The 25,061-nt window shown below is 35.2% G+C and overlaps 1 protein-coding gene across 2 annotated transcripts in view; it reads left to right on the top strand.

Moving 5' to 3' along the window:
- LOC122685184 (pleckstrin homology domain interacting protein) overlaps positions 1 to 25,061 on the top strand; it is a 120,820-nt gene that overhangs the window by 21,077 nt on the left and 74,682 nt on the right. For both annotated transcript variants that reach the window (XM_043889748.1, XM_043889747.1), the window contains exon 7: positions 13,812 to 13,972. In XM_043889748.1, coding sequence (XP_043745683.1) covers positions 13,812 to 13,972 — 161 coding nt within the window. The remainder of the gene's footprint in view (positions 1 to 13,811; positions 13,973 to 25,061) is intronic.

Raw genomic sequence — 25,061 nt, 5'->3', positions numbered from 1 at the left:
ATCAAGATACCATTAATATGTTATCACTAACTTCTGACAATTTTCTGTGGAAGAGTTGTGAACGTGTACTTGGCATGGCAACGTTTACTTTCAGACGTACTAACAAATCTCTGATGTTTGTCCTTTCTCACGTCCTTACCCATGTTACGCCTTTTTTTGAATACAGTTTATTCTGTATTTATTTACCTGATAAACAAACCCTACTTCAATAGTAAGTGACATGGTTGGGGAAGAAAATAGGAGAGGAGATACTTAAATACATTAAGGCTGTTTTTGAAGTTAAATTTGGAGACTGGGATGCATGTTTATTATGTGAAAAAGATTGTATTAAAGCAGTCATTTGCTAATTGCCTTGTTTGCCTTTTTCTTAGATTTAACATGTCAGCAAAGTAAACTTTGTAATCTCTAGGTTTCCCAAGTTTTCATCTCTTGTTTGCCAGATGCTACCATCTCTTTGTTATTTTACTTGTTGCTTCTGCAGCAAAGTTGCAGTGTTGGTGAGTGGAAATAAGGAATATTGGAGAACCTGATTCTTCAAAATGTGTGTAAGGAAACAGCTTTGCCTTGAAAAGCAGCTTTACTCCACAAATATCCAGTTAAGGTTAAAAAGCCTATATAGTAGTTCCTCTTTATTTTGATGGTGGATATGTTCTAAGCTCTCCAGTGGATATTTGAAACGGCAGATTGTACCAAACCCTATATATACTGCTTTTAAAGAAGTATCTGATAAAGTTTAATTTATAAATTATGCACAGTAAGAGATTAACAATAACTGATAAATAGAACAGTTATAACTATATACAGTTGACCCTTGAACAGTCCAGGGATTAGGGGCACTGATTTCTCTGTCCCCTGCAATTATGTAGTACTGTAGTATTTATTGAAAAAATCCTAATAGAAGCAAATCCATGTTGTTCAATGGTCAGCTATACTGTAATGAAAGTTTTGCGAATGTGGTCTCTCACTTTTTCTCTCTCAAAATACCCTATTGTACAAATTTAATGTTTTTTTTTTTTTATCCTCATCTAAGCACTTATCACAGAGTATGACTAGTTTTTGTGATTTGAAGTGTAACAGCAAAACTAGGACGCATTCTTTTTCCTTCTTCACAGTTTCACAGATAAAATATCCATTCTTTTATTTGTTTGGTTTTTTTTTTTTTTTGGCCTCACCTTTCGATTTGTAGAATCTTAGTTCCCTGACCAGGGATTGAACTCAAGCCCTGGTAGTGTGAGTACCAAGTCCTAATCACTGGGCCACCAGGGAATTCTCAGGAATTTTTTTTTTCCTTTGTTTACTCAGTTGAAAACTTTCACCTTTTCACTGAAAGAATGCACTTTACAGCTTCTCTTTGGCTTATTTGAATTGCCCACATCACTACTCTTATACTTTAAGCCATTATTAAGTAAATAAAGGTTACTTGAACACAAGCACTGCAATACCAAGACAGTCAATCTGATGACCGACATGGTCTGATAATTCAAATGACTGCTAACTGAATGAACTGGATATGCTGGACTATGGAGAAGGCAATGGCAACCCACTCCAGTATTCTTGCCTGGAGAATCCCATGAACAGAGGAGCCCGGCTGGATATACAGTCCATGGGGTTGCAAAGAGTCAGGCACAAGTGAGTGACTAACACAACGTGCTGGACTAAAAGATCCTGGGTAGCATGGATCATCAATCACACTATTCAGAATGGTGTGCAGTTTAAAACTTAGAGGAGTTGTTCATTGCAGGAATTTTCCATTTAATATTTTCAGACTGTGATTGACCATAGGTAACTACAAATGCAGAAAGAGAAACCGTGAGTTAGGGAGGGACTACTGTACGTTAAAAGGAGTCTTAAATCTTGTCCACATTTCTAGTTTTCTCTGAGGAAACTAGTTTGAACAAAGGCAGCAAATATTCACTTAAAATTAGTTATGAATCTTGACTACTCCAGATGTGTGGCCTTAGGCAAGTTGTTTATTTTTTCAACCTCTCAATTTCCTCATCTGTAAAATGGAGATAATATGTACCATATTTAGTTATTTAGAGGCTTAAATGAGTAGCAAAATGAGGCACAAAGTAGGTGACAAAAGACGTTATATTCTGATCTTCTTGTATTTAACATTCAGTTAATTATTTTGCAAATAAATCTTTTAAAGAGATTCTTTTCCCTTTTCATTTTCACTGTTATATTTTGCCATATTTTCAGTACTGTATTTGACTTATTCTGAAATGGCTCTTAGCATATGTGGCACTGGGCTAGGGTCTGCAATTGTAGGGTTAATTTTTTTCTTTTATGACTATATTTCTTTCATAGTTCTTAGAAAAACTTTTATATTATTATAAATCTTTGAGCTTTAGCATATAATGTCTAATTTAACATTTGGCATATAATTCAGTAAATTTTAAGATTCTGTTCATTCTTTCCCTAATACTCTACTTAGTCTTGTATCTTTTCCTGCCTTCTATACAATCCATATTTTAATCCTTAGGTGTCTACTCATCACTTATTTGCATACATATATTGCATACTATTATTTTCTCAGTAACCATTTTTCCTTCCAGAATTTATTTTCTTTTGCCATTTTAATCATCTTCTAACTAGAAAATAGTTACATGGTTTTATAATTTGTGGTGTTCTTTAATAACCATTTACATATTTGGGGGGTGGTCCTTGGTTTTATTTTTTAATTTGTCCCTTGGATGATATTTACTGCTTTTAGGGCTGGAGGATGGAGGTTATATTGTATTATTCCTTATAGATCCAGCTCTCAGCATTAGTAAGTATTAAATGAAAAGATAATATATAATTTCTGTAATTGATGAACTGAGGTAGAATAGGAAAAGTTCAGAATAATATTCATATTTTCACTTGTCACAGATTTTTGTTTTTTTATCTCTCTTCTCCCTCACCCCTCCCCTGCTCACCTCTTCCTTCTTCCTTCCTAAAAACAGGTAGCTCTGAGAGACTACTAAAATATATTGCATTTTTGTTTTTTAAGGGAAATAAAACTAATGTCCAATATGCCAAAGTACCAAATATATAAAATAGATATTCATGTTTTTCTTTTGTTTAAAACTTCTTTTCAAATTATAATTGACCAAAAAAGGGGAGGCACTTTGAAGAATGACAGTTTCCTTGGGTGAGTTTGTATGGTTGCTCTTGTAGCTATGTTTTATTTTCTTTTGTAAATCGTAAGGTAAAATTTGTTTTTAGGTTATGAATGTGATGAGAGGTCCCCTCTCCCCCAATGTGATGTGTCTGACATATAATTTAAGTACTAATTAGGAAGCACTAGCCATTTCCTTTTTTAGTTTGTATCATATCTTTTTCCAGATTGATTATTGGGTTTGATGTTAAATTTCATAGCTCTGTAAGTGAAGCAAATTATCATATTTTCTTCATAAGGTCTCTGACTTTTTATTTCGAATTTGTTCAGGGAAACTTTGAAGTTCAGGATTGAACATCTAACTAGACATCTTAAAAACTGGGAAGTCCATGATTAAGCTGAGTAGATATTTACATAAACAGCAGCAATTTGTTCAGCATCTTAAGGGAGATGCAGGGGGAAAATGATCTCACATAAAAGTCTCTTAAAAAAAAGTAAAGGAAAAACAGTAAGATCTGCTTTTATAACATGAAGATTTGACTGTTTAAGGACAGTCAGTATAGACGTTAGTACATAGCGCTGTCAAGTTTATAAAACGTTTTTATTTGCTTTTCATAATAACTGCAAAATACCCCTACCTTTATTAATCAGAAAACTGAAACTTCAGAGAGGTGGTGAGTAACTCAGTTATATCTTTGGGTGTTTTATTTCTGATCTTATGCATTTAGCTTTGATCACATTTATATAGCACCTTTTTACCTTTTCTGTGAAATTCTATGTTCATTAGTCTTGTACTACCCATGTCCCTTGTATTGATTTGGATATAGGAACTTTTTAAATTATGCCCCAGTATATGAATTCTAGAAACAGTAAAACATGATGTGTTCTCTCAAGTTTGTATCTTGCCAGATAAATACTTAAATTTGAGAGAAAATATTCAGTTCCTTGAGAAGGCCTTCTTAATCTTGTTGGCTCACTGATTAATTTTTTTCTAAAATGAAATTTTGTGGTTTGAACCCTCTGATTTCTTTTGTAAAATCACCTTTTGATTTTAGTTACATACCTTCTGATCTGTTCTCATTGTTCTCAAGAGATAAAACTGCAGTTATCCTACAGCAAATCTTTTACCATATTATTCACACTTTTTTCTCCCTAGAAAGCTTCAACTTACTGTCTTTGGAAAATAGCCCAGAATGCCTGGCGTAGCTTAGAAAGCACTCTGCAGTCGGCCGCTTCCTCCTTAGTCCTTCCCTCTGATGCTGGCTCCTTTGTGCTCCAAGTGCTGGTCACACCTGACTTCCTTTTGTTGCTTAAATGTTGCGCTCCTTCCAGCCTCAGACCATTGCACATGCCCTTCCCTCCACCTAGATAGATTATCGCCTCCCCGCCTTCCCTGGCTGTTCAATTTTCAGGTCGTTTAAATATCAGTTTTTAGGGAAGTGTACTCTGATTCCCTGATATCCTCCTGCCCTATATGTTTAGGACCCTTTGCTGTGTATTTCAAGATTTCTCTGTACCTTCTGTTTGATGGAACTTAACATTGTTGTAAGTCCTTGTTCATGTCTTTCTTCCCTGCTAAACTGCAGTCTCCATGATGGTAAGTTCTGTCTTTTCTTTTTCTTTGTTATATCCTTTAGTTCATACTTGGCCCATATAGGTGCTCTATAAATGTTTGTTGACTCAAAATTGAGTGATTAAAATGTTTGGGGGAAAAAAAAACCCTAACTTTTTAAAAAATGAATTTTTATTGAAATAGCTATTAAAATATTCTAAAATACTTAAAACTGAAAATATTACACTATTGTATTTTCTGTATCATCATGAGTTTCCAGGAAAGAAATGAGAAGGAAGAATAATACAAATCAGGGATTGTACAACTCTAATAAATTCAACTTAGTATTGTAATGTCTGGTTTTTTTGTTTGGTTTGTTTTTTTAGTGCTTATTTTTGTATTTGGTTCGTGATTTTTTTTTTTTTTTTTTCTTAACTCTTGAGTGTTTTATTTCAGTTAGTATTTGAGTTCTTTTCAGACATTATTCATATTTGTGACATCTGCTAAATCTTAAAAAACATGGTGTCTTTCAAATGGGGATTACAACGAAACTTGGAATTAAATAGGTAGAGATTTGGAGGGCAGCTGCTGTTCATACTAATTATTTTAGATACAGTTGTAAAAGAAAGAGAGGCTCTCGGGTGTTGTGTCACCCACGCAATTATTTCCCTTTACTTTTCTGTTCTCTCTTGCCTCACTCCCCATCCTTTTTTTTTTTTTTTTGTGGGCAGATAAGCTAATTACAGGATTATTCTTCAAATGTTGAAGCCCTTTGCACCGTAAAGTTGGCATTTTTGTTTGTTATGATCATTGTTACAGAATTTTATTTGTCTTGTTCTTATGTTGGGTCGTTACTAGTTACTTGTGCATTGTGATAGAGACCAGATGATGCTGTGGAAATAAACCAACCTGTGTTGAATTATTTCCTAGATTATCTCTGGCCCTCAATTATGAATATTTGGTTGTAATTTTCTACTAATATCTGTTAGAATTACTGTGGTGAGCTTTTCACTCGTGGCTCTATAGAGAATTAAATGTTACAAGTTCCTCCTTATATGCTTCCTTAACGAATAAAATTTAAACTATCTTTACCATCTTTTACTTTAAAATTTTAATGGGAAAGATTTAGAAACAGACTCATAAACAAAATTGATGACCCTTTGTATTTTATGGCTTCTGAATCAAATTAGACGTGAATTCTTTGTAGTATGTCATTCAATCCATTGTCAAATAGGCAATGGTTATTCTCTATAGTGTATACATTCAAGTACTTTAATATACTTAGTCTTTATGGTTTCTTTTTTTTATGATTAAATAGATTTAAATTCCTTGACTCTTTATCCCTGGATCTGTTTTTATCAGTCTTTGAATTTAAGCTTAATCTCTTTAGACAGTTCATATTTTTCATATTACTCTTGAGCTCCTCAAGGTAGGCTGAGCTATACTTTATTTAATAAAACATTAATCGGGATGTATATATGCTCAGTGGAGAAAACTTGGAAAACAGAACAGCTGAAAAATTAACCAGTCTCACTGGTTATCTGTTACTAACACTTTGGCATGTTTCCTCTCGGTCTTTTTTTCTAATATTCGTCTACTTAAGCAGCATGGTAAGAGTGCACTCTTTGGAATAAGCTTGAATTCGAACCGGGGCTTCACCTCTGGAAAAATTACATTCTGCCTTTCAGTTCTATTATTGGTAGGGATTGTCCCCAGTAAGGGGATAATTGTCGTACCCATTTTAAAAGATCCATGAGGATTAAATCAGAATGTATATGAAGTTCCTTGAACAATGTCGGGCACATAGTAAAAGCACTCAGTAAATATTAGCTATTATTTTCCAGATATGCTACACATCATAATAATTTTCTGTGGCCTTTCCCACCTCCACAAGAATAGCAGATAAGACTCTTTTGTACTAGATTCTTGAAGTCCCCATAAGAACCCCTCTAGCTTCAATCACTGTTGACTTTCATCTTCCTTAATAGGTGTTTTCTCAAGATACTTAATTCTTGGCTTTAGCGTAAGTTTTCTTTTAGAGAGTTAGATAGCTATTTTTTGTGGCTTGTACAGTTACATCATCTTTCCATTCAAACATTTTTGTGATCCTTTAAAAAAATTTTTTATGTAATTTTTTGCGTTAGCAAATACCTTATTACCACACCATACTTTATTTAGTGGAAACCACCAACACCATGTAGAGACAACTTTTTGTATTTCTCATGAATTTGGAAGATTATTTCTATAGAAATTGGCCTCTGATTGTGGATGTAGCATTATTTTGTTGGGCAAGCTAATTATTGTCTAACAAGGTAGATCATTTTTGCAGTTGATTTTCACATGGTCTTGCTTACATGATTATCATTGTTTTTGTACAGGTAGACCTCAGAGGTATTATGGGGTTTTAGACCACTGCAGTGAAGTTAGTATCACAGTAAAGCAAGTCACACCAATTTTTGGTTTCCCAGTGCATGTAAAAGTTTCTATACATAAAATGCAGAAGTAGTTGTAACTTATAATTAATAACCATATAAACAGTTTGTAAATTAAAGTACAAAAGAGAGTAGATTCTGCAGAATCAGTATCTAGATTTCATTTCATTATAATTCCCTAACTAGGGACTGAACCTGGGCCCTCAGCAGTGAGCACGCAGAGTCCTAACTACCGGACCTCCAGGGAATTCCTCCATTTTTTAAAGTACTTAGCAGGTTGATGTTGTAGGGTATTTTGCTAAGTAAAATAAGTCAGACAGAAAGACAGATACTGGATGATGTCACTTACATGTAGAATTAAGAAATCCAACAAACTGGTGAATATAACAAAAAGAAGCAGACTCATAGATACAGAGAACAAACTAGTGATTACTAAGGGAGAGGAAAGGAGGGGGCCGAATATCGGGGTAGGGGATTAAGAGGAATAGGCTTATAAAGTAAGCTATAGGGTATATTATACAACACAGGGACTATAGCCAGTATTTTATAATAAGTGTGATTGGAGTATAGACTAAAAATTGTGAATCACTGTTTTGTAAACCTGTAACTTAACATAATACTGTATAACAAATACGCTTCACCTTTAAAAAATAAGGGCAAAAAGTACCTATTAGAAGGGGGAGGCTTTTTGGAGGGAGGTGGCTCAGAGGTTAAAGCATCTGCCTGCAATGCGGGAGACCTGGGTTTGATCAGGAAGATCCCCTGGAGAAGGAAATGGCAACCCACTCCAGTATTGCCTGGAGAATCCCATGGATGGAGGAGCCTGGTGGGCTACCGTCCACAGGGTCGCAAAGAGTCGGACATGACTGAGCGACTTCACTTTCACTTTTCACTAATATTTCTGCCTTAGTTCTTTATTATCTGCAGAGATTTTATCATGTTTTTTCTAATACTCTCAAAAATATAGTCACTAAGATTATTGCAGATGCTCTTTTCTGGCAGCTACCCATTTTTTCCTCATGAAACTTGGTTCATGTGATAGAGATTTGTCTACAGACTTCCCATGAACTTGATTGACATGGTACAGATTTGTATAGTGAGGAAAACTGAGGTAAATCTGCTTATGTCTGTCTTTTTCTAAAATATCTTCATTGGAAACTTGGCCCAGCTGTAGGATCAAAGTACCATTTCCCTGGATAGACAGATGGCAGCTGTGTATAGGTAAATGAAATTAAGCTTGTATTTCCAACAGATTAATTCTTAAAAACTTTTCAGTAGTCTTCAAACTATATAATTGTCAATCAAGAGTAAGATATTTTTTAGAGGACATGAAGAATAGCCACATAAATTATCACTAATTGTAAATTTAAAGTATTGGCTGTTGCTGATGATGATTTAGTCGCTACGTTATGTGCAACTCTTGCAACTCCATGGACTGTAGCCCACCGGGCTCCTCTGTCCATGGAATTCTCCAGGCAAGAATACTGGAGTGGGTTGCCATTTCCTTCTCCAGGGGATCTTCCCTACCCAGGAATCGAACCCATGTCTCCTGCACTGCAGGCAGATTCTTTACCAACAGAGCTATGAATGAAGCCCAGAGTTTTACTGAGTTGAGTGAGTGAGTGAAAAGTCGCTCAGTCGTGTCCGACTCTTTGCAGTATAAATAAACATGCCATCAGCAGGTTAGTACAGAAATATATATAAGATAATTAAATCATAGTTTAATAGAATAGAGACGGGTTAGTTAGTGAAAAGATTGGAACAAATAGTTGATTATTTAGGGGAGAAAAAATATCTTTAGAGACTCACCTAGTAACATCTACTAAAACTCTGAATATGTTAAGGAGTTAAATGAGAAATTTAAACCACAAATACGTAAAAGAAAACTTAAGTGGATATTTATTATACTGTTGGCTGGTAGAAGAACCCTTCTAAAGCACTAGACCAAGTTACAAAAGAAAAAAAAATATTGATAAAATTGTCTGTGTAAACACGTGAAATTATGAGATGTCAAAGAATAGCATAATATGGAAACCATTCCAAATATTGTGGAAAATGTTTCTGGATGAATAACTTGAGAAGTTGAAGTTGGGAATACCTTGCTTAAAATCTCCGCAGTGTCATGTTTAAATACAAGTCCATCAAACTTAAAGCCTAGTTTTTATTTCATTAAGGAATATGGATGGCATAGCCATTAAAATTCTGTTTATGAGGGAAATCGCTGCAAAATTTTATGTAATTGTTATAGGTGGTAGAATTATGTAAAGACAATATTCTTATTTTCTACATTAAGTATACATTAGTATTATGATTAAAGAAATTAATTCTTGAAAAATACCTTGGTGTGAACTACAAAGAAATAACTTGTGGGGACATTTTATTTATTAAGGATGTATGCACAGAAGTAAGACCCTACTGGCTAGATATATCTAGTTATATACAGAGTTATACCTGTTAATAACTTTAAGAAATTGTGGGTCTTTTGTTTCTTTTGTTTAGTAACTAGTTCTAAATTGTGCACAGAGACTTTGTTTCAAAGGCTGTTCTGAATGATTTGCTACAAATGACACTTCTCACTTTTTGCTCCTTTCTCCATACTTCATACAAATGAATAGCAGTGATTTCTGGAAATTTTATTTCACTTTACTTTTCCATTCACTCAGGAAAGTTGAATAAATATGCTTACCAATCCCCTTGCTTCCAGATTAAGTAAATTTAGCAAGGCAGTTGAAAGGAAGAATGGTATGGAGATACTTTGAATCTGTAATCTGTCCAATAAAGAAATCCATTTTTGTTTTATTCTTAAACCTAATTGTTTTTTGTTGTGTAGTTAATTTATTAAGTCCACCAAATGCATAGCTTCTACTAAGTGCCAGCCACCACTGTCAGCTTTTAGACTTATCAAAGAACAGAACAGACAAAAAAATTGTGCCTGTGTGGTGCTTATTATATTGTAGGAAGGGGAGACAGAAAATAAACAGTGAACATAATTAGCAAATAAAAGGTGATTATTGATGGAAAAAGAGCAGGTACTAAACTACATAGGGGCATCAGGAGTTAGCGGTGGTGGTGGGGGATGGGTTGTAATTTTCACTAGGCTGATCAGGCTTAGGCTTCATTGAGAAAGTGACAGACATTTGAGGACAGATATGAAGAAGGAAGCCAGGGAATTAGCCATGTGGGGGAAGAGTGTTCTGGCCAGATGGAATAGTGGGTGCAAAGACCCCAAGTTAGGAGCATTACCTGATGTGTTGGAAGAATGGGGATGATTAGAATGGTTGGAATAAGATCACACAAAAAGGTGATCAGATAATGGACACAAGATTGTGCAGTCTTGGTAGGCTGATGTATAATGAACTTGGTGTTTATTGTGAATCAAATGAAGAACATTGCAGTTTTGAACACAGGAGTGATACTGTAGGGCAACTGGTTAGGTTACTTTTAAAATTAAAAAATTTTAATTTAAAAGGAAAATTCACTTTTTACTGGAGGAGGTGGCATTTAAACTGGCCCTGAAGGGTAAGAAAGAATTTGCCAAGTTAGGAAGATAGAAATTTGCTTTGGCAGGCTTAATTTAAGAATATTTCCCATCACCATACTTGGGAACATAAATGTACTTTTAAACAAAAGTCGTATATGTTACTTGATTTAAGGTTAAAACTATAATAATGACATATAATGAACTTATTCCTTTGTGACCTCTTATATCTGCTTAACCATGCTCATTTTAAAAATTGATGTTCTAGTTTAATAAAATTTAAGGAGTTCCTATAATCCAAGAGACATTTCTTTTTTACTCAAAAATCCAATTACTGTTAACAATTTCTTGAGGAAGTGAATGATTGCCATTTGCTTTTCTGCCATAAAACTGTAAATTTAATTGAACCATCTTGTGTTTCTTATTATTAACTAAGATTCACTTATGTACTTTTTTATTTAAAAGGCACTACACTCAGTTTCAGGAAATATGAATAAGGCAGAATTTCTGTCCTTAAGGTACTTAAGATCTAGTAGGAGAGACGAGACATTATGTAAATGGTGTAGTAAAAGAAAATGTGAGTTCATCGAATGGGAATCCTACCACATCTTCTCTGCCTAATTGACCTGGTCAGACCTTCAAAGCCAGTCTCCTCAGTTGAACTTCAACTACTGAAGCATACCTGTATTTTTCTCTTTAACCCCCTGTGTCAAGTTTGAACTGCAGCTTGTTACCTGGAAACTCTGCATACTGTTTTCCCTGTATGTCATATCTTTCAATGCTGTTGTACGAGTTTGTAAACTGGTTGGCAGCAAGGACTCTTTTTGGTACCCTTCCCCTTAGGATGCTGACATAGTGTCATTAAAAATACCCAGTAGTTAATTGGCAGCCAAGCATAACATAGGGTGGTGTGGAGTACAGTATTTGACTTAATGTTGTTTCTAAAAAGTTTTTCTTGAAGTGTTGACTGTAGGTAGCTTTTTGAAAGGGATGTTCTTTTTCTCAGTTGAGTCTCAAAGCGAAAATAAAGTTTATCCCAGTTTAGGCAGAGATTCAGTAAAACCTGTGTTTAAGAGAGTAGTAACATTTTCTCTTAAGGGAATTAGTTTTTGCTTTATCAACTCTGAAGTATAGTCTTCATTAAAAATCCATCTTAAAAAATTCTGACCTATATAAAAATGCCTTGTCATCATTAAAATAATAGTTTTGGTATTGTAGTTACCTCCAAAGATCATATTATTGTACCTGAACAGCGATAAGAGATTTTTAAGAAAATTTGACATTTTGAGAATTTTGTAAATTTGGGGTGGAGAGAATTAAACTGTATTGGTAACACAGTACGGTCAACATCTGTGCTATATGTCATCACTTATTTTTCTATAAAATAAACAATAAGTGAGATGTCATTGATCCTTAGTGTTTGGGTAAGATCATTTGAGTTCTCATTTGGCAGGACAGGTGATGCCTGTGGTTTTGTGTGCTCCTGACTCTAAATCTGTTGGAGCTAAAGTGCAGGTGGTTGTCTTTCACCAGACCATTTCTATGCATAAGGCAAAATATATCAGGGTTTATTAGAAACTTATCGAATCACTGTTACTGTAGAACTAGTTTCAGCCTAAGTATACTAATTAACAACTTTCAACAGTTTGTCTTAGATAGCACAGATGTTGAAATAGATTGTATCCTAGAACTTGTCCTCTAACAGCAGGAGATACACTCTTACCAGAATATAAAATAATTGATGTAGGAAAAGATCATGTAAGCACAATGGAATTATTCCTTAAATTATATTTCATTGCTTTAGAACCTGCAAAGTATTCTACCTCATTGCCAGTCTCCACTATTTTCTTTTTTGCTTGTCAGTGTAGTGTAAGCCAAACATCTGTTGTATGTGAATAAGATAATAAGCACTGAGATTCTTTATTATACACCTGATTTATATTTCATAAACTTTAGGGCGTAATTGTAGGCTCTAAACTGGAGTTAAATATTGATAATATCAATACTTTGTACATATTTAATTTGGGGGCGGGGGGCTAAATTTAAATGTGAGAAACTGCAGTGCTTATATTCAAAGTAGATGGCAGTCACAGTCAGGAAAAAAAAAAAAGCCTTGTATTAAAAGATAATCTACAGGGGTGAACATGTGCCTGCAGACCAGTCAGCATGTATTTAGTGAGCACATTCTTTGTTTATAATTCTAATGCTATCATAAATATTGGTATAGAAAACAAAGAACAGTAGTAAGTTAGATGGAAAGGAACATCTTCAGCCAAATTCAGCACATCAGGCTTTGGAGCAGGAGGTAAATTTTGTTCATATCTTGAAAGATGGTTAAAATGGGGGAGGTGAAAAAAGAGGGCTTATAGGTTCTAGAAAAGGAATCATTTTACAGGTCTTTGGCAGGATTCTCAGTTTATTATTTTTTTAAATTTATTTATTTTTGGCTGTGCCAGGTCTTTGTTACTACCCCCGGGCTTTCTCCAGTTGCAGAGAGCAGGGGTTATTCTGTTGTGGCGTGTGGGCTTTTCATTGCTGTGGCTTCTCTGGCTGGGGAGCACGGGCTCTAGCCACTGGCTTCAGTAGTTGAGGCACAAGGGCTTAGTTGCCCTGCCGCATGTGGAATCATCCCAGGCCAGGGATCAAATCTATGTCCCCTGCATTGGCAGGCGGATTCTTAACCACTGGACAACCAGGGAAGCCCTTAATAATTATTATTATTATTTTTAATAATGCAACAAGTTATTCCTCTGCCTTCATTGTTGCAAAGTTTTTAGAAGTGTCATTCAGCGTGTCATATTTAGAGTGTTTAAGAATTGCTGTTTGTTGAAAAGTAAAAAGCACCAGATCCAGTTTTAACTGCTGTTATGAGAAAATCTGTCTCATAGGAGACTTCTAAAGAAATAATATACAAAGTCATTTTGGGTTTTAAAGAGCACTGACAGAGTAGAGAGTAAAGAAGCCTGAGTTTTAATCCTAGCATCATGCCTTACTTCGTGACTTTCAGCAGGTTATTTAACTAGATTTTCTTGTTTGTAAGGTGAAGATAATAGTGCTTTTAACTTATTTCAAGTAAAATAATGGGCTTTACTGACGATTTTGAAGACTTTTAACTAGGAGTCATATGCATTAGAAAGCATCTTTATTTATACCAATATATGAGAAATTGAAATACGTGAATTCTTTAAAAAGGATAATTAAAATTAATTTCTCAATTATACTTATTTCCCCCCCTTTTCTTGGTAGCGGATACTTTGTTTTCAAGGAAGCTGAATGGAAAATACAGACTTGAGCGGCTGGTTCCCACTGCCGTGTATCAGCACATGAAAATGCATAAAAGAATCCTTGGACACCTGTCGTCTGTGTACTGTGTAACTTTTGATCGAACGGGCAGACGGATATTTACTGTAAGTAGTTTTTAAAGTATTATGTTAATTCATATATGAGATTACGGAAATGTTGCTTATAGTTGAACTTTGAAATAAAACCATTGTTTTTTCTTTTAATTTGAAAAACTAGAAATTCACATAAAACTGCTTATTGTAACAAAAGCGTTGCTTAACATTGGACTTCAAATTTGGAATGTTTTTGAAAGACACGTTGTAACACAGTTACAGCTACATTATTGTCCTCGTGGATAAGTAATTCCCAGCATTATATCAGATAATGCAGTTCACATTTTGTAAAATGTCATACAGTGATTTTAATTCTAAACCTAAGGGCATTTTATCCAAAATATATTAAGCACATTAGAGTCTGAGAAGTGGCCCTTAAAGTGGTGATAGGGAAAAGTCTGAGCATATGTAAGGTTATTACCTTTTATCTTTAGGACTTCATCCTTCAGTATATCTGGCGTTCAGAGAATCTCTTTGGGTTTGTTTGTTACTGTTTTCTTTTAACTTGTTGAATGGAGAAAAGCAGAGCTTTTCAGCTTTTAAGTGAGAAAATTGCTTTTGGAAGTATTTCAATTTCTTTTTAGGTGCCTTAACTATTATATCCACTAAGGGTAATATTTACTGCACTACATGGTTGTACTTATAATTAAATGTTACTTATGTTAAATACTGGGCTGAAGGTATGCACTTATTCACGGGGTTCCTATGGGAAGTTGAAGTTAACATGGAAATTCCCATCTCTGCCTTTGAAGAGAGCAGCTGCGAATTTTATACAGTCACAACAATTATAGATTCCTCTTTTAAGTGGATATGCTTGTAAACTGAGATTTATTTATATCTACTTTCTCTCCTTTACCCATACACTCAGTCATCTGTAAAACAGCTAAATGGCAGGATGTGGGAAAGGATTTCCATACTTATCTTTTTCCTGGTTCTAGAATCCTCTTCAGGCATTTGCAGATCATTTCGTATATATTAGTATTCTCCATTTCACTTCCTCTTTTATGTCTGCTATTCTTTATGAAGCAGAATAAAAGTGAAATTTTCAAAATTTTCTGACAGTTTATTACCTTTAGAGTGAGGAACAGTTATCCCTATATTTGCTGAAGTCCTTGATATACCTGCAACAGTAACTTGCTCTCAAATGGTAATGGAAAATTATCTTTAGAGTTAAGTTCAACATATTATTTAAATTTAGCTCTCAAAACATATAGTAAATTTGGCATTTCTAATGTTAGAAGGATTCTTTCAAAAATAATAATAAATTGAAAGAATGAGAAAGAAGCATTACATTGTGTTTATATTTCATTTTGGCATTAAGTTATGTCATATACTGAGATTATAAAAAATATCTTTAACTTCTTAATTTTTTGATGTTTGTAAAGGAATTCTTTGAAAATGAGAGGGATGGTAGGCATTTATTTGTCATACTTCATGAAGCATTGTGTGTGTGTTGATTTGAATTAGATACATAACCTCTTATACTTTTTTGAGGGAAAAATCCAGTGAGTAATACACTGTTGCTGTCTTACAGTAGTAGATTAGTAGGCATAGAGCTGGGAGAGCACTCTGAACCTGGGTGTAGTGAACTACTACCCCTGAGTCAAATCCAGCCCACTGCCTGGTTTTGTTAATAAAGTTTTATTCAAACACAGATGCGCTCAGTTGTTTACATTGTCTGTGATTGCTTTTGTACCACAACATGGAGTTGGGTAGTTATGACAGACTGTATTGCCTACAAAGCCTAAGATAATTGTTATCTGGCCCTGTACAGGAAAAAAAAAAACTGCAGCCCTTGTTCTAAAAACTTTAATTCCTAGTTTTAAGAGCATTTGATATTGGGGGAATAAGAATGATACGTTAAGAGGAAGCTGTTTTCTGATTGTTTTCCTTTAATTGAAGATACATAAATAAAGGGAAGAAAATTATCACTACTATTTTATGTGGCCTTATCAAGAATCTAAAAATGTTGATGTTTTATGTATGTGATATAATTTTCTAATTGTGCCAAACTTACAGTCTCATTTGTAATTTTTTACTGGTGATTCGCAGTGACAGATTCCAAAATGTTACCTTGTGATAAATGTCAAAATATGAGATCATTGTTACTTAAAATTTTTTTGTATTTTTGTCTTGTTATCACTTCAGGTTGAGTTAGAGAACATATGTGTTCACTATTCACATTCTTTTATTCCCCTGGAAACACACTAGCCACTAACTAATGCTTTGAAATCCAGTCTTAAAAGCAAATAGGATAAGACTTCAGGATAGTAGGTTTTGACTGAACAATGAAAGATGCCTGTGGAGCGGCACACTCTTGTTACTTACTACAATAACAATTCAGTAGTGGACGACTCGGTATTTCCTTCTTATGTATTTGGTATCTTAAGACTTTGTACACTTAGCATTAACTTCTAGTGTTAGATGTATTTGAAAACTTTTTCCAAGGGACTGATTCCAACAGACTTTTGAGTCCTTTTGGGCAGGCACAACTAGAGGCGGTCTAGTCCTGTGGTTAAGAGCATCATCTTCAGCATCAGGGGACTCTCAGTTCAGCTCACAGCATTACCATGTCCTAGCAGTGCAGTTTACAAAGACTGCCTCACCCATTTCATCGGCAGTGTTCTCAGCTCTTTAAAAAAGGTAGGGAAGTAGATAATAGTACCAATTCCACAGGATTTTTTGTGGGATTACATGAAATGATGTATGTAATTAGTATAGAACAGGATACACAGGAAGCAGTCAAGTCTCACTTGCTGCTTTTAATTCTATAGATATAAATTGTATCTATTTTATCTTCTTACCTAAAATCTCTTTTTAAAAATGCTATACAAGATTGAAATGGAAATCATTGTGATTGATAAGTGAAATTCTATGTTAGGAAAATTATCCAGTTGTACTAGAATATTTTAATAAATGGACGTTTCCTAGTAGAATAATGAGAAGAGCCCAGGGAGGGAGACAGTGTAATCACCAAGTCTGACTGTTCTCTAATTCTCTCTCTTTCTTAGTTTTCTAAATCTGTTTACTTGGTTTCAGAATCATTGTGTCAAATAATATTTACTAAAGAAAAGCAGAGTTAATTAATTCTCTCAGGAATAAGCCATTCACTCCTAAATGTATGTTGAGGACCATGTAAAAAGATTTCGTTTTTCTAAAACATAAAGTATATCTCTTCAAATTAAGGCAAAAGAGCATAAACTGTTTCCATAAACTCAATAATTTGAAATAAATACTATGAGTTTATTCACTCCTTTAATGAACTTTTGTCTTTTAGGGGGTATACACTGTTCTAAACACTTAGGATGTTGAAATGGGAGATACAGTTATCTGTAAGAGTTCATAGATGATCAACAACACAGTGTTGATGCGATGTGATGAGAAGTTTGATAGAGGCAGCACAGAATGCTGAGGTATCGTAGGAGAGACGTACCTAATTCAGGGTGTGGTAGGAGATGGTTAGGGGAACTTCCTTGAGAAGTGACACTTTCAACTGAGCCAAGCTGGATATTCCACAGTTTAGGGAAAGGAATTTACAGTCCTTGGAAGATTATAATATGCAATTGTGTATTATAAGCAAGAGTTAGAGATGTTATTGGAGGACAAAGTCAAGATTCTTTTGTGACATTTGAAGGGTGTTCTTCCCTGAAGGCGTGGAACAAAAATGATAGCTTTAGAGGAGTGAGTAGAATCTCTCTTTTTAATGATCTGTTGCGCATTTTGCAGAGGATGAATTAAAGCTAAGTCGATATACAGAGGTATTGGTAAAAAGGTTCTAGGAGTGATCCATGAGAGTCACAGTGGAAGTAGGAATGGAATTAATGGGTTAAAAATAGAACTAGAATTTAAGAGGTTCATTTGCATGTAGGGAGAAATTGAGGGGCAATAATATGAAATGACGTGTGTTTTAACTTGTGCAGCTGGTTAGAAAGCCATGTTATTTACTGTGGTAGGGATTTAAGTGGAGAAGTTTGAAGGTTGGGACATGTTGAATTTGAGATCCACACATAGATTGCCAAGTAGAAATGCTCAACAGGTGGTGGGAGTGCAGGAGAGTGATCTAGGCTAGAAGATTCAAGTTGGGAATCATTGAATATGGAGGTTGATCATTTTGCCTCATGTATGTAATGTGAGAAGTCTGAGTCTTCAACTTGAAAGCAAACTAAACAGAAGAGAGAAGTCAGTAATTAAAACTGAGAAAGAGCTGCCTAAGAGGCCACAGGAGAAAAAAAGATGTGGTGCCTTAAAAGCCAGAGGATTTGTATTTTACTAAAGATAGAAACCTAAAGTAAAATTAGAACTGAAAGACATCTTTTGGATTTGGTAAGGGCACTAGTGACCTTAAGGAAAAAATCTTTATTTAGTTTTAGGGAAAGGAGTGAGATTGCAGTGCACTAAGGAAAGATTGGGAATTGAAAATTTAAAGAGACAACATAGAGTAATCCTTCAAAAAGCTTGACGGTAAAAAAATTGGCTGTTTCCTGAATGTGGTGGCCTACCGCTGGACATACTTAAATTGTATTGTATGGTCCTCTGTTGCAGTGAATTTGTTTAGGGTTGGTCTCTATTAAGCTGTGAACTTCTTGACAACAAATCCTTTTTCTGAAACCTTTTTAGATCTGTAGTGCCTTACATTGTATCTGGTGTATACAGTATTGTGTTAGTTGCTCAGTCGTGCCCGACTCTTTCTGACTCCATGGACTGCAGCCCACGAGGCTCCTCTGTCCTTGAGATTTTTCCAGGCAAGGATACTGGAGTGGGTTGCCATTTTCTTCTCCAGGGGATCTTCCCAACCCAGGGATCAAACCCGGGTCTCTTGCACTGCAGGCAGATTCTTTACCGACTGAGCTACAAGGGAAATCTGGTGTATACAGTAGGCATATGACAAAAAAGAAAGATGAATGAATGAGCCAGTCAGTTAGAGATACAGAAGTGAATAATGTCCTTTCTTGTAAGAAACTTCTGTTAAGGAAGATACATATATAAAAATGTCCTTAAGATGAATTCTCTCCTCCTGCTGTGCTTCATTTACACTAGTCTTTTTCTGTGTTTCAAACTTGCAAAGCCCATTTATGGCTTAAAGCCTTTGTACTGTCTATTCCCTTTGCCTGGAATCATCTTCTCTGAAATACTGCTGTGGCTTATTCCTTTTTTTAGCAGCTCTGGTCAAACACTGCATATTTAAGAGACTTTTTGCTGTCTGCCTTCCCTCCTCATACTGTATCATTGTCACGTTACCTTACTGTGTTTTTCTTCTAATATCTATCACTGTCTGAAATTCTAATTTTTAAAATTAGCTTTAATTGTATTTTCTTATTAAAGAAGCTCCATGAGGATGGGTAGGACCTTGACTTAATTATTTATGAGCACTGACTAAAGTAGGCATCCTTGAGTCTATACTGATGTAAATTTGTAAATAATTAAGTGAGAAAAAGGGAAACCGCTTATTTATGGTAGAATGTCAACTGATAGTTGCCAAACCAGCATTCTTTCTGTAACTATCATAGTGGTGGTTGATTCATTGTCATCTTTGGAGGATAGATTGGTTGATACTGGTTTGAAGATCTTGGCATAATCTAGCATATGTTCCCACAAGATACTAATTTAATTAAAATGGGGAAGATTGCAACTTTCCAGGGGGAAAATATGGGAAACACTTCACATGACAAAGTTACCAACTTCAGTAGTGCGGGATGGGGGTTGACATTGCATATCCTCTGAAGTGATACATTGAGGCAAACACAGCATCTTGTCTGTGGGATTCCTACCAAGACAGTATGATCTGACAGAATTTAAAGTCTGTGTTCTTTATAAACTTCTGAGGACATGAAGCATAGAGAAAGCCTCAGGAAATACTCTATATTGAAGAGATTGAAGTGACCATATAACACATGTTGCTATATGGGACCCTGGGCCAAAAAAGAAAAGGGAACAATGTCAGGATAGTTGACAAAATTTGAATGGGACCTGTGGATTGGATGGCATTTTTATCAGTATTAATTTCCCCAGTGTATGGAGATGTGTGTCCTTGTTTTAGAGGAATGCACACTGGGATATTTAGAGGTGATGGGGCATCAAGTCTGTAGGTGTATTATATGGCGAGAAAGGAAAGAAAAACGGTGATGGAGCAAATGCAGTGAATTGTTAGTAGTTGATGTGTCTGGGTGATGGAAGACATTGGTACTGATCTTGAAACTCCCATAAGTTTGAAATGCAAAATTACTTTTTCAAAGTATATGGGAGGTAGTGTAGGGATGATACTGTATATTCAGTAAGCTTGGTAATGAAAGGAGAACTAGAATACGGTAATTTATAAGAAGATAAATTTTTGAAACCTGGGTCGGGTAAGGAACTAGGAGAGCAGATGTAAGAGGAGATAACTGATGTGCAGTGGTCTTTCTGGAGGATAGATAAGTGAATAAATAGATTAAGAACAGTTTATGTGGACTGTTTAGAAAGATAATTAGGTTTACAGTGAACAGATTCTGCTTTTCAAATTGAAATATTTTACATGATGAAGAGTGTTGATTGGGGAATGGGACTGAGTTCTAGAGATGAGTGATAAAACCTGGTAATAGGGAAAGAGTGATGAATAGGGGCCAAAAAGGGTTGCTGATTAGCCTAAGCCATCCGAATAAACAGGAGCTGTGAACTTGCAGTGCTGCAGAATTAAGTGTGCTTGTCTTCTTTTCCATAATGGTCCTTGGCATCTGGGAGCAGGGTGAGAGCAAATGATGGTTATGTTGATAAAAGGTTAGTCAGTGGTAGTTTAGATAGAGAGGAGTGAGAAAATTCAGCCTTGTTGAGATGACTGACTCTGAAGTTTAGGGTAATTTGTAATATAGGTCTGTCTGATAGATTGGTAAGAAAAGCACACAAATAAGGCTACTTTTTTGCTTGAAAAAAAAATGACATTATAGTATGCATAACCATATACATGATGTTTTTAACATTTAATTCTGTTTGTTCTGATGACATCAAGTTGTGAAATCTGACTCATACGCTATGTAGCAGTAGCAAGAGAAATTACAATTCTCTTTTTTGATTCTGCCAAGGACTGCCAAATTCTCCAATATACTATAAGTTTAATAATCACCTAATTTCTTTTATCTTCAGGCCAGAGCAGTGATCGTTGGTTGGCCTGTTCAATTGATGCTTCTCTTTTAGCAGGGAAAAGTTTACAGGTCTGCTTTTTAACTCTAAGGTTGTCTAAGCAAAATTAACCTGCTGTACTGTTGGCCCAAGTGCATGTGGTTTTCTCCTCGCAGAAGTCAACAATTCTTTGTCATTTACTGTTCCATGTTGTAAAGTACTTTTCTTTTTCTTTTTTTTTAAAGTACTTTTCTTCATCATTGAGTAGTTCATATAGTTGTTACAGCTAATCTTCTAGGTTCCAGTTTAAATAAATGTTTACATATATACTTAAATAGTTCAATTAAGCCCTTTAAAACTTGTCTTCCAGAAACTTGAAAGTTGACTTTAGATTCTGCTTTAGTTTTTACATAGAATATAAATGATCGAAGACCCTGTATCTGAAGTTGTTTCGTAAAGCTTTCCTATCAGTAGGTAGGACATTTTTTTGTAGATTTCAAGACGAATTTTAATACCCAAGTGCTCAACAAAGTAGAAAGCAATGTCATAGATCTGTGGAATTTTTCTTGACCAGAATACAAAAGCAAATGGATATACATATTGCTTTTGTATATACATATTTAATTCCTGGGCTTTAAATATGGAAAATGTCAGCATTCATTTTTGTCTATCTGAAATTTGCCTCTCACACTTTTTATTTTGATGAAACTTCGTAGTTTCCAAAAGGGATTCACAAAATAGGGACTTCTTTAGGATAGACTAAGAAGAAGGTGATTGCAGCCATGAAATTAAAAGACGCTTACTCCTTGGAAGGAAGGTTATGACTAACCTTAGATAGCATATCAAAAAGCAGAGACATTACTTTGCCAACAAAGGTCTGTCTGGTCAAGGCTATGGTTTTTCCAGTGATCATGTATGGGTGTGAGAGTTGGACTGTGAAGAAAGCTGAGTGCCAAAAAATTGATGCTTTTGAACTGTGGTGTTGGAGAAGACTCTTGAGAGTCCCTTGGACTGCAAGGAGATCCAACCAGTCCATCCTGAAGGAGATCAGTCCTGGGTGTTCATTGGAAGGACTGATGCTGAAGCTGAAACTCCAGTACTTTGGCCACCTTATGGGAAGAGTTGACTCATTGGAAAAGACCCTGATGCTGGGAGGGATTGGGGGCAGGAGGAGAAGGGGACAACAGAGGATGAGATGGCTGGATGGCATCACCAACTCGATGGGACTCCGGGAGTTGGTGATAGACAGGGAGGCCTGGCATGCTGTGATTCATGGGGTCGCAAAGAGTCGGACACGACTGAGCAACTGAACTGAACTGAAGAAGGAAAGTGGGGGGTGGGTGATTACCTGCTGTGTAAGAGATCCCGTTAAATTCTAGAAGGAAAGGTCATGGGTGCCACCATTTCCATAGTCTGCTTAAAAGTATTAAAGAAATAACAGTGATTCCATAGTAAATGTCTTATTCAGTTTCCTTCCTCTGCCCTAAGCTACAGAGCATGTTGATCATTTTAAAGGCACTTGGCTTTATCCCTGTGGCTATGGAAAAAGAAAATTTATAGGGTACTTTAAATTCATAAGTTTAAGTTCCACCCTTTATCAAGTCTTTTTACAAAGAGATACCTGCACTGTTATTTTCTCAGGATAGAGAAAGTTACTTTTTCAGCTTTCTTGGCATTATCTTTGCATTGACAGGATATCTTGACATGCAAGAGAAAACAGTGTAAATTTGATATATCTCATTTTATTTGGGGATTTATGTAAGTTCTTTTGGTATCTTTATACTCAGTAAACAGATAAATGATAAACGTGTCATTTATCTATATTATGATAACACATTAGGTTACTATTAACACATACTAATGAACACTCTCAGTGAAACTAATGATCCATTGCCACCTTTTATATTTGCTTGGCATTAACCACTAGCATAATATTATAATTTGATTTAAAAATGCATTCCAAAGAAGCATCTTCAGTTTTCACCAGCTCATAGATTTCTTAAAACTTGTGGTTAAAATATTAGAGTAACCATGTCTTACCTGCTTAAAATGCTTCATTAGCTTCCCTTGCCAGGTTAAATTCAAACTCCTTAACAGGCATTTAAAACTGTACCCTCAGTGACCTTTCTCAGATGAAACCTTTGCAGCTTAATTTTTGTTTTTAATTTCCCACTTACACTTCATTTTCCCAGCTTTTCCCACTACCTTGCCAAATCATCAGTCCTAGCAGCAGTGTCTACGTATTACTGAAAATAAGTGAATACTTCTTTTTCCCCTGGGCATTAGAACTTTGTTTAAAAACCTTGTCAGTTCAGGTTTTTTCCTAAAATCATGTTGTCTAATTTTAGCTGGAAGTTCACTGTTGCTTCCAGGATTTTTCCCTTATTGCTTATAAGATTCTAACACATTTTAAAACTTTTCTCACTTTTTTTTGGTTCCTTCTTTTATTTCCCCCTTCTCCTCCTTTGGGAAATAATCCTCAGATATTTGTCTTGGTGCTGAGGTTAGAATCATCTAATTTTTTTGCTGCTTGCTTTACAGTTGCCGTGTCCGCCATAACTCTTCCTCCTCCATGAGGCCTAGGAACCCATGTGTCCTTCCTACCAAGGCTGACACCTATGCCTGTGTTTTCCAACTCTTTCTTTCCTTTCTTCATTTAAGTGACATTACTTTTACTTTCATGTCTGTAACTCTTTTAACGTTTTGATTGAAAGACAGTAATGTTCTATTCCTTGGTTTATTATAGACTTTACTAACATTTGACGTAGGCTTCTATAAAGAATGATCATCTGTTCAAGTTCTGCTTTACAGTTTGGTCTTTTTATAAGGAATAGTTTTATCAGATTTTTAATTCATCCTTTCACATGGTGCTTTTAAGAATATTTTCCTGGTAAATTTGATTTTTCTTCTTGTCTACACTCCTTTTCACGCAATTATTTATGTGTACTTGTGTTTCTGATGGGCTTCCCTTGTGGCTCAGCTGGTAAAAGAATCCACCTGCAACGTGGGAGACCTGGATTCAATCCCTGTGTTTCTGACAGTCATTTTAAAAGAACTTAGTTGAATTTGTCAGATCATATTTAGTTTCACATTCACATCAGAATAGATGATCACAAATAAAGATTCATGAGATAGAAATTGCCTGAGGATGCTTTAGGATTTTGTTTGAAATTCTGCCAGGAGTTCTGGGGATCGGGGGTGAGGGTTGGGGACAGTGTACTACTTTATATCATAGAAGAGGACAGTGAAGAGAGATTTCCCTGAAAGTAAGATGAAAACTTTCTCTCCTGTAATTTAATGGAAGAAAAGAAAGGTTAATTGGGATAATACACACTAAAGCAAATTGTGTACAGTGTTTTTTGGGGGGGTAGGTGGTATTGTGGGGAATTTTTTTTTTTTTGTATGTGTCAATATAAAGCAGAATTATAAGGTTAGTGAACTTAATACATTCATAATATAGTGGGACTTTCTATTCAATATTACATGGTGAAAAGTCACTGGAAGCTGACTTTTAGATAACAGGTTGCCCCCTGTCCTTTTCATAAAAGCTGGCATTTTGATCAAAAAGATGTGTGTTTTTTTGTTTTCTGTTTGTTAACATGTAAGATAATCTGAAAAAATCTTCTGTAGAATATAAAGCAGACTTATTCAGATACATAAGAAATAATAAGATGACAGGATTTTATTCTTCGTGTATGTTCTACCTGTGTTGGCATACTTAAAATTTTATTTTTGTTGTGAATGTAGGTCAGAGCCAAATAGTGCCTTACCTTAGTTTTTAGAAGCAGATACTTCTCTGTGTCCTTGCTGTTGCAGATCCTCTAAGTACTTTCTAATGTCAGATAAAATTGTTTGAGTGTGTATTTTTCAACAAAGTAGATTGGAATATTTATAAAGAGTTGTAACCTACAACCTTTGAAATGTTCTAATAAATTTCAAATCTGGGGAATGGATATATGAGGTTAATGGTAATATATTATACTCTTTGTATATTTAAAACTTTTTAATA

The sequence above is a fragment of the Cervus elaphus genome, chromosome 28, assembly GCF_910594005.1.
Source record: "Cervus elaphus chromosome 28, mCerEla1.1, whole genome shotgun sequence".
In the NCBI taxonomy this organism is placed as follows: domain Eukaryota; kingdom Metazoa; phylum Chordata; class Mammalia; order Artiodactyla; family Cervidae; genus Cervus; species Cervus elaphus.
The sequence above is the reverse complement of the archived record's forward strand: the minus strand, read 5'-3'. Positions and strand labels throughout refer to the sequence as shown.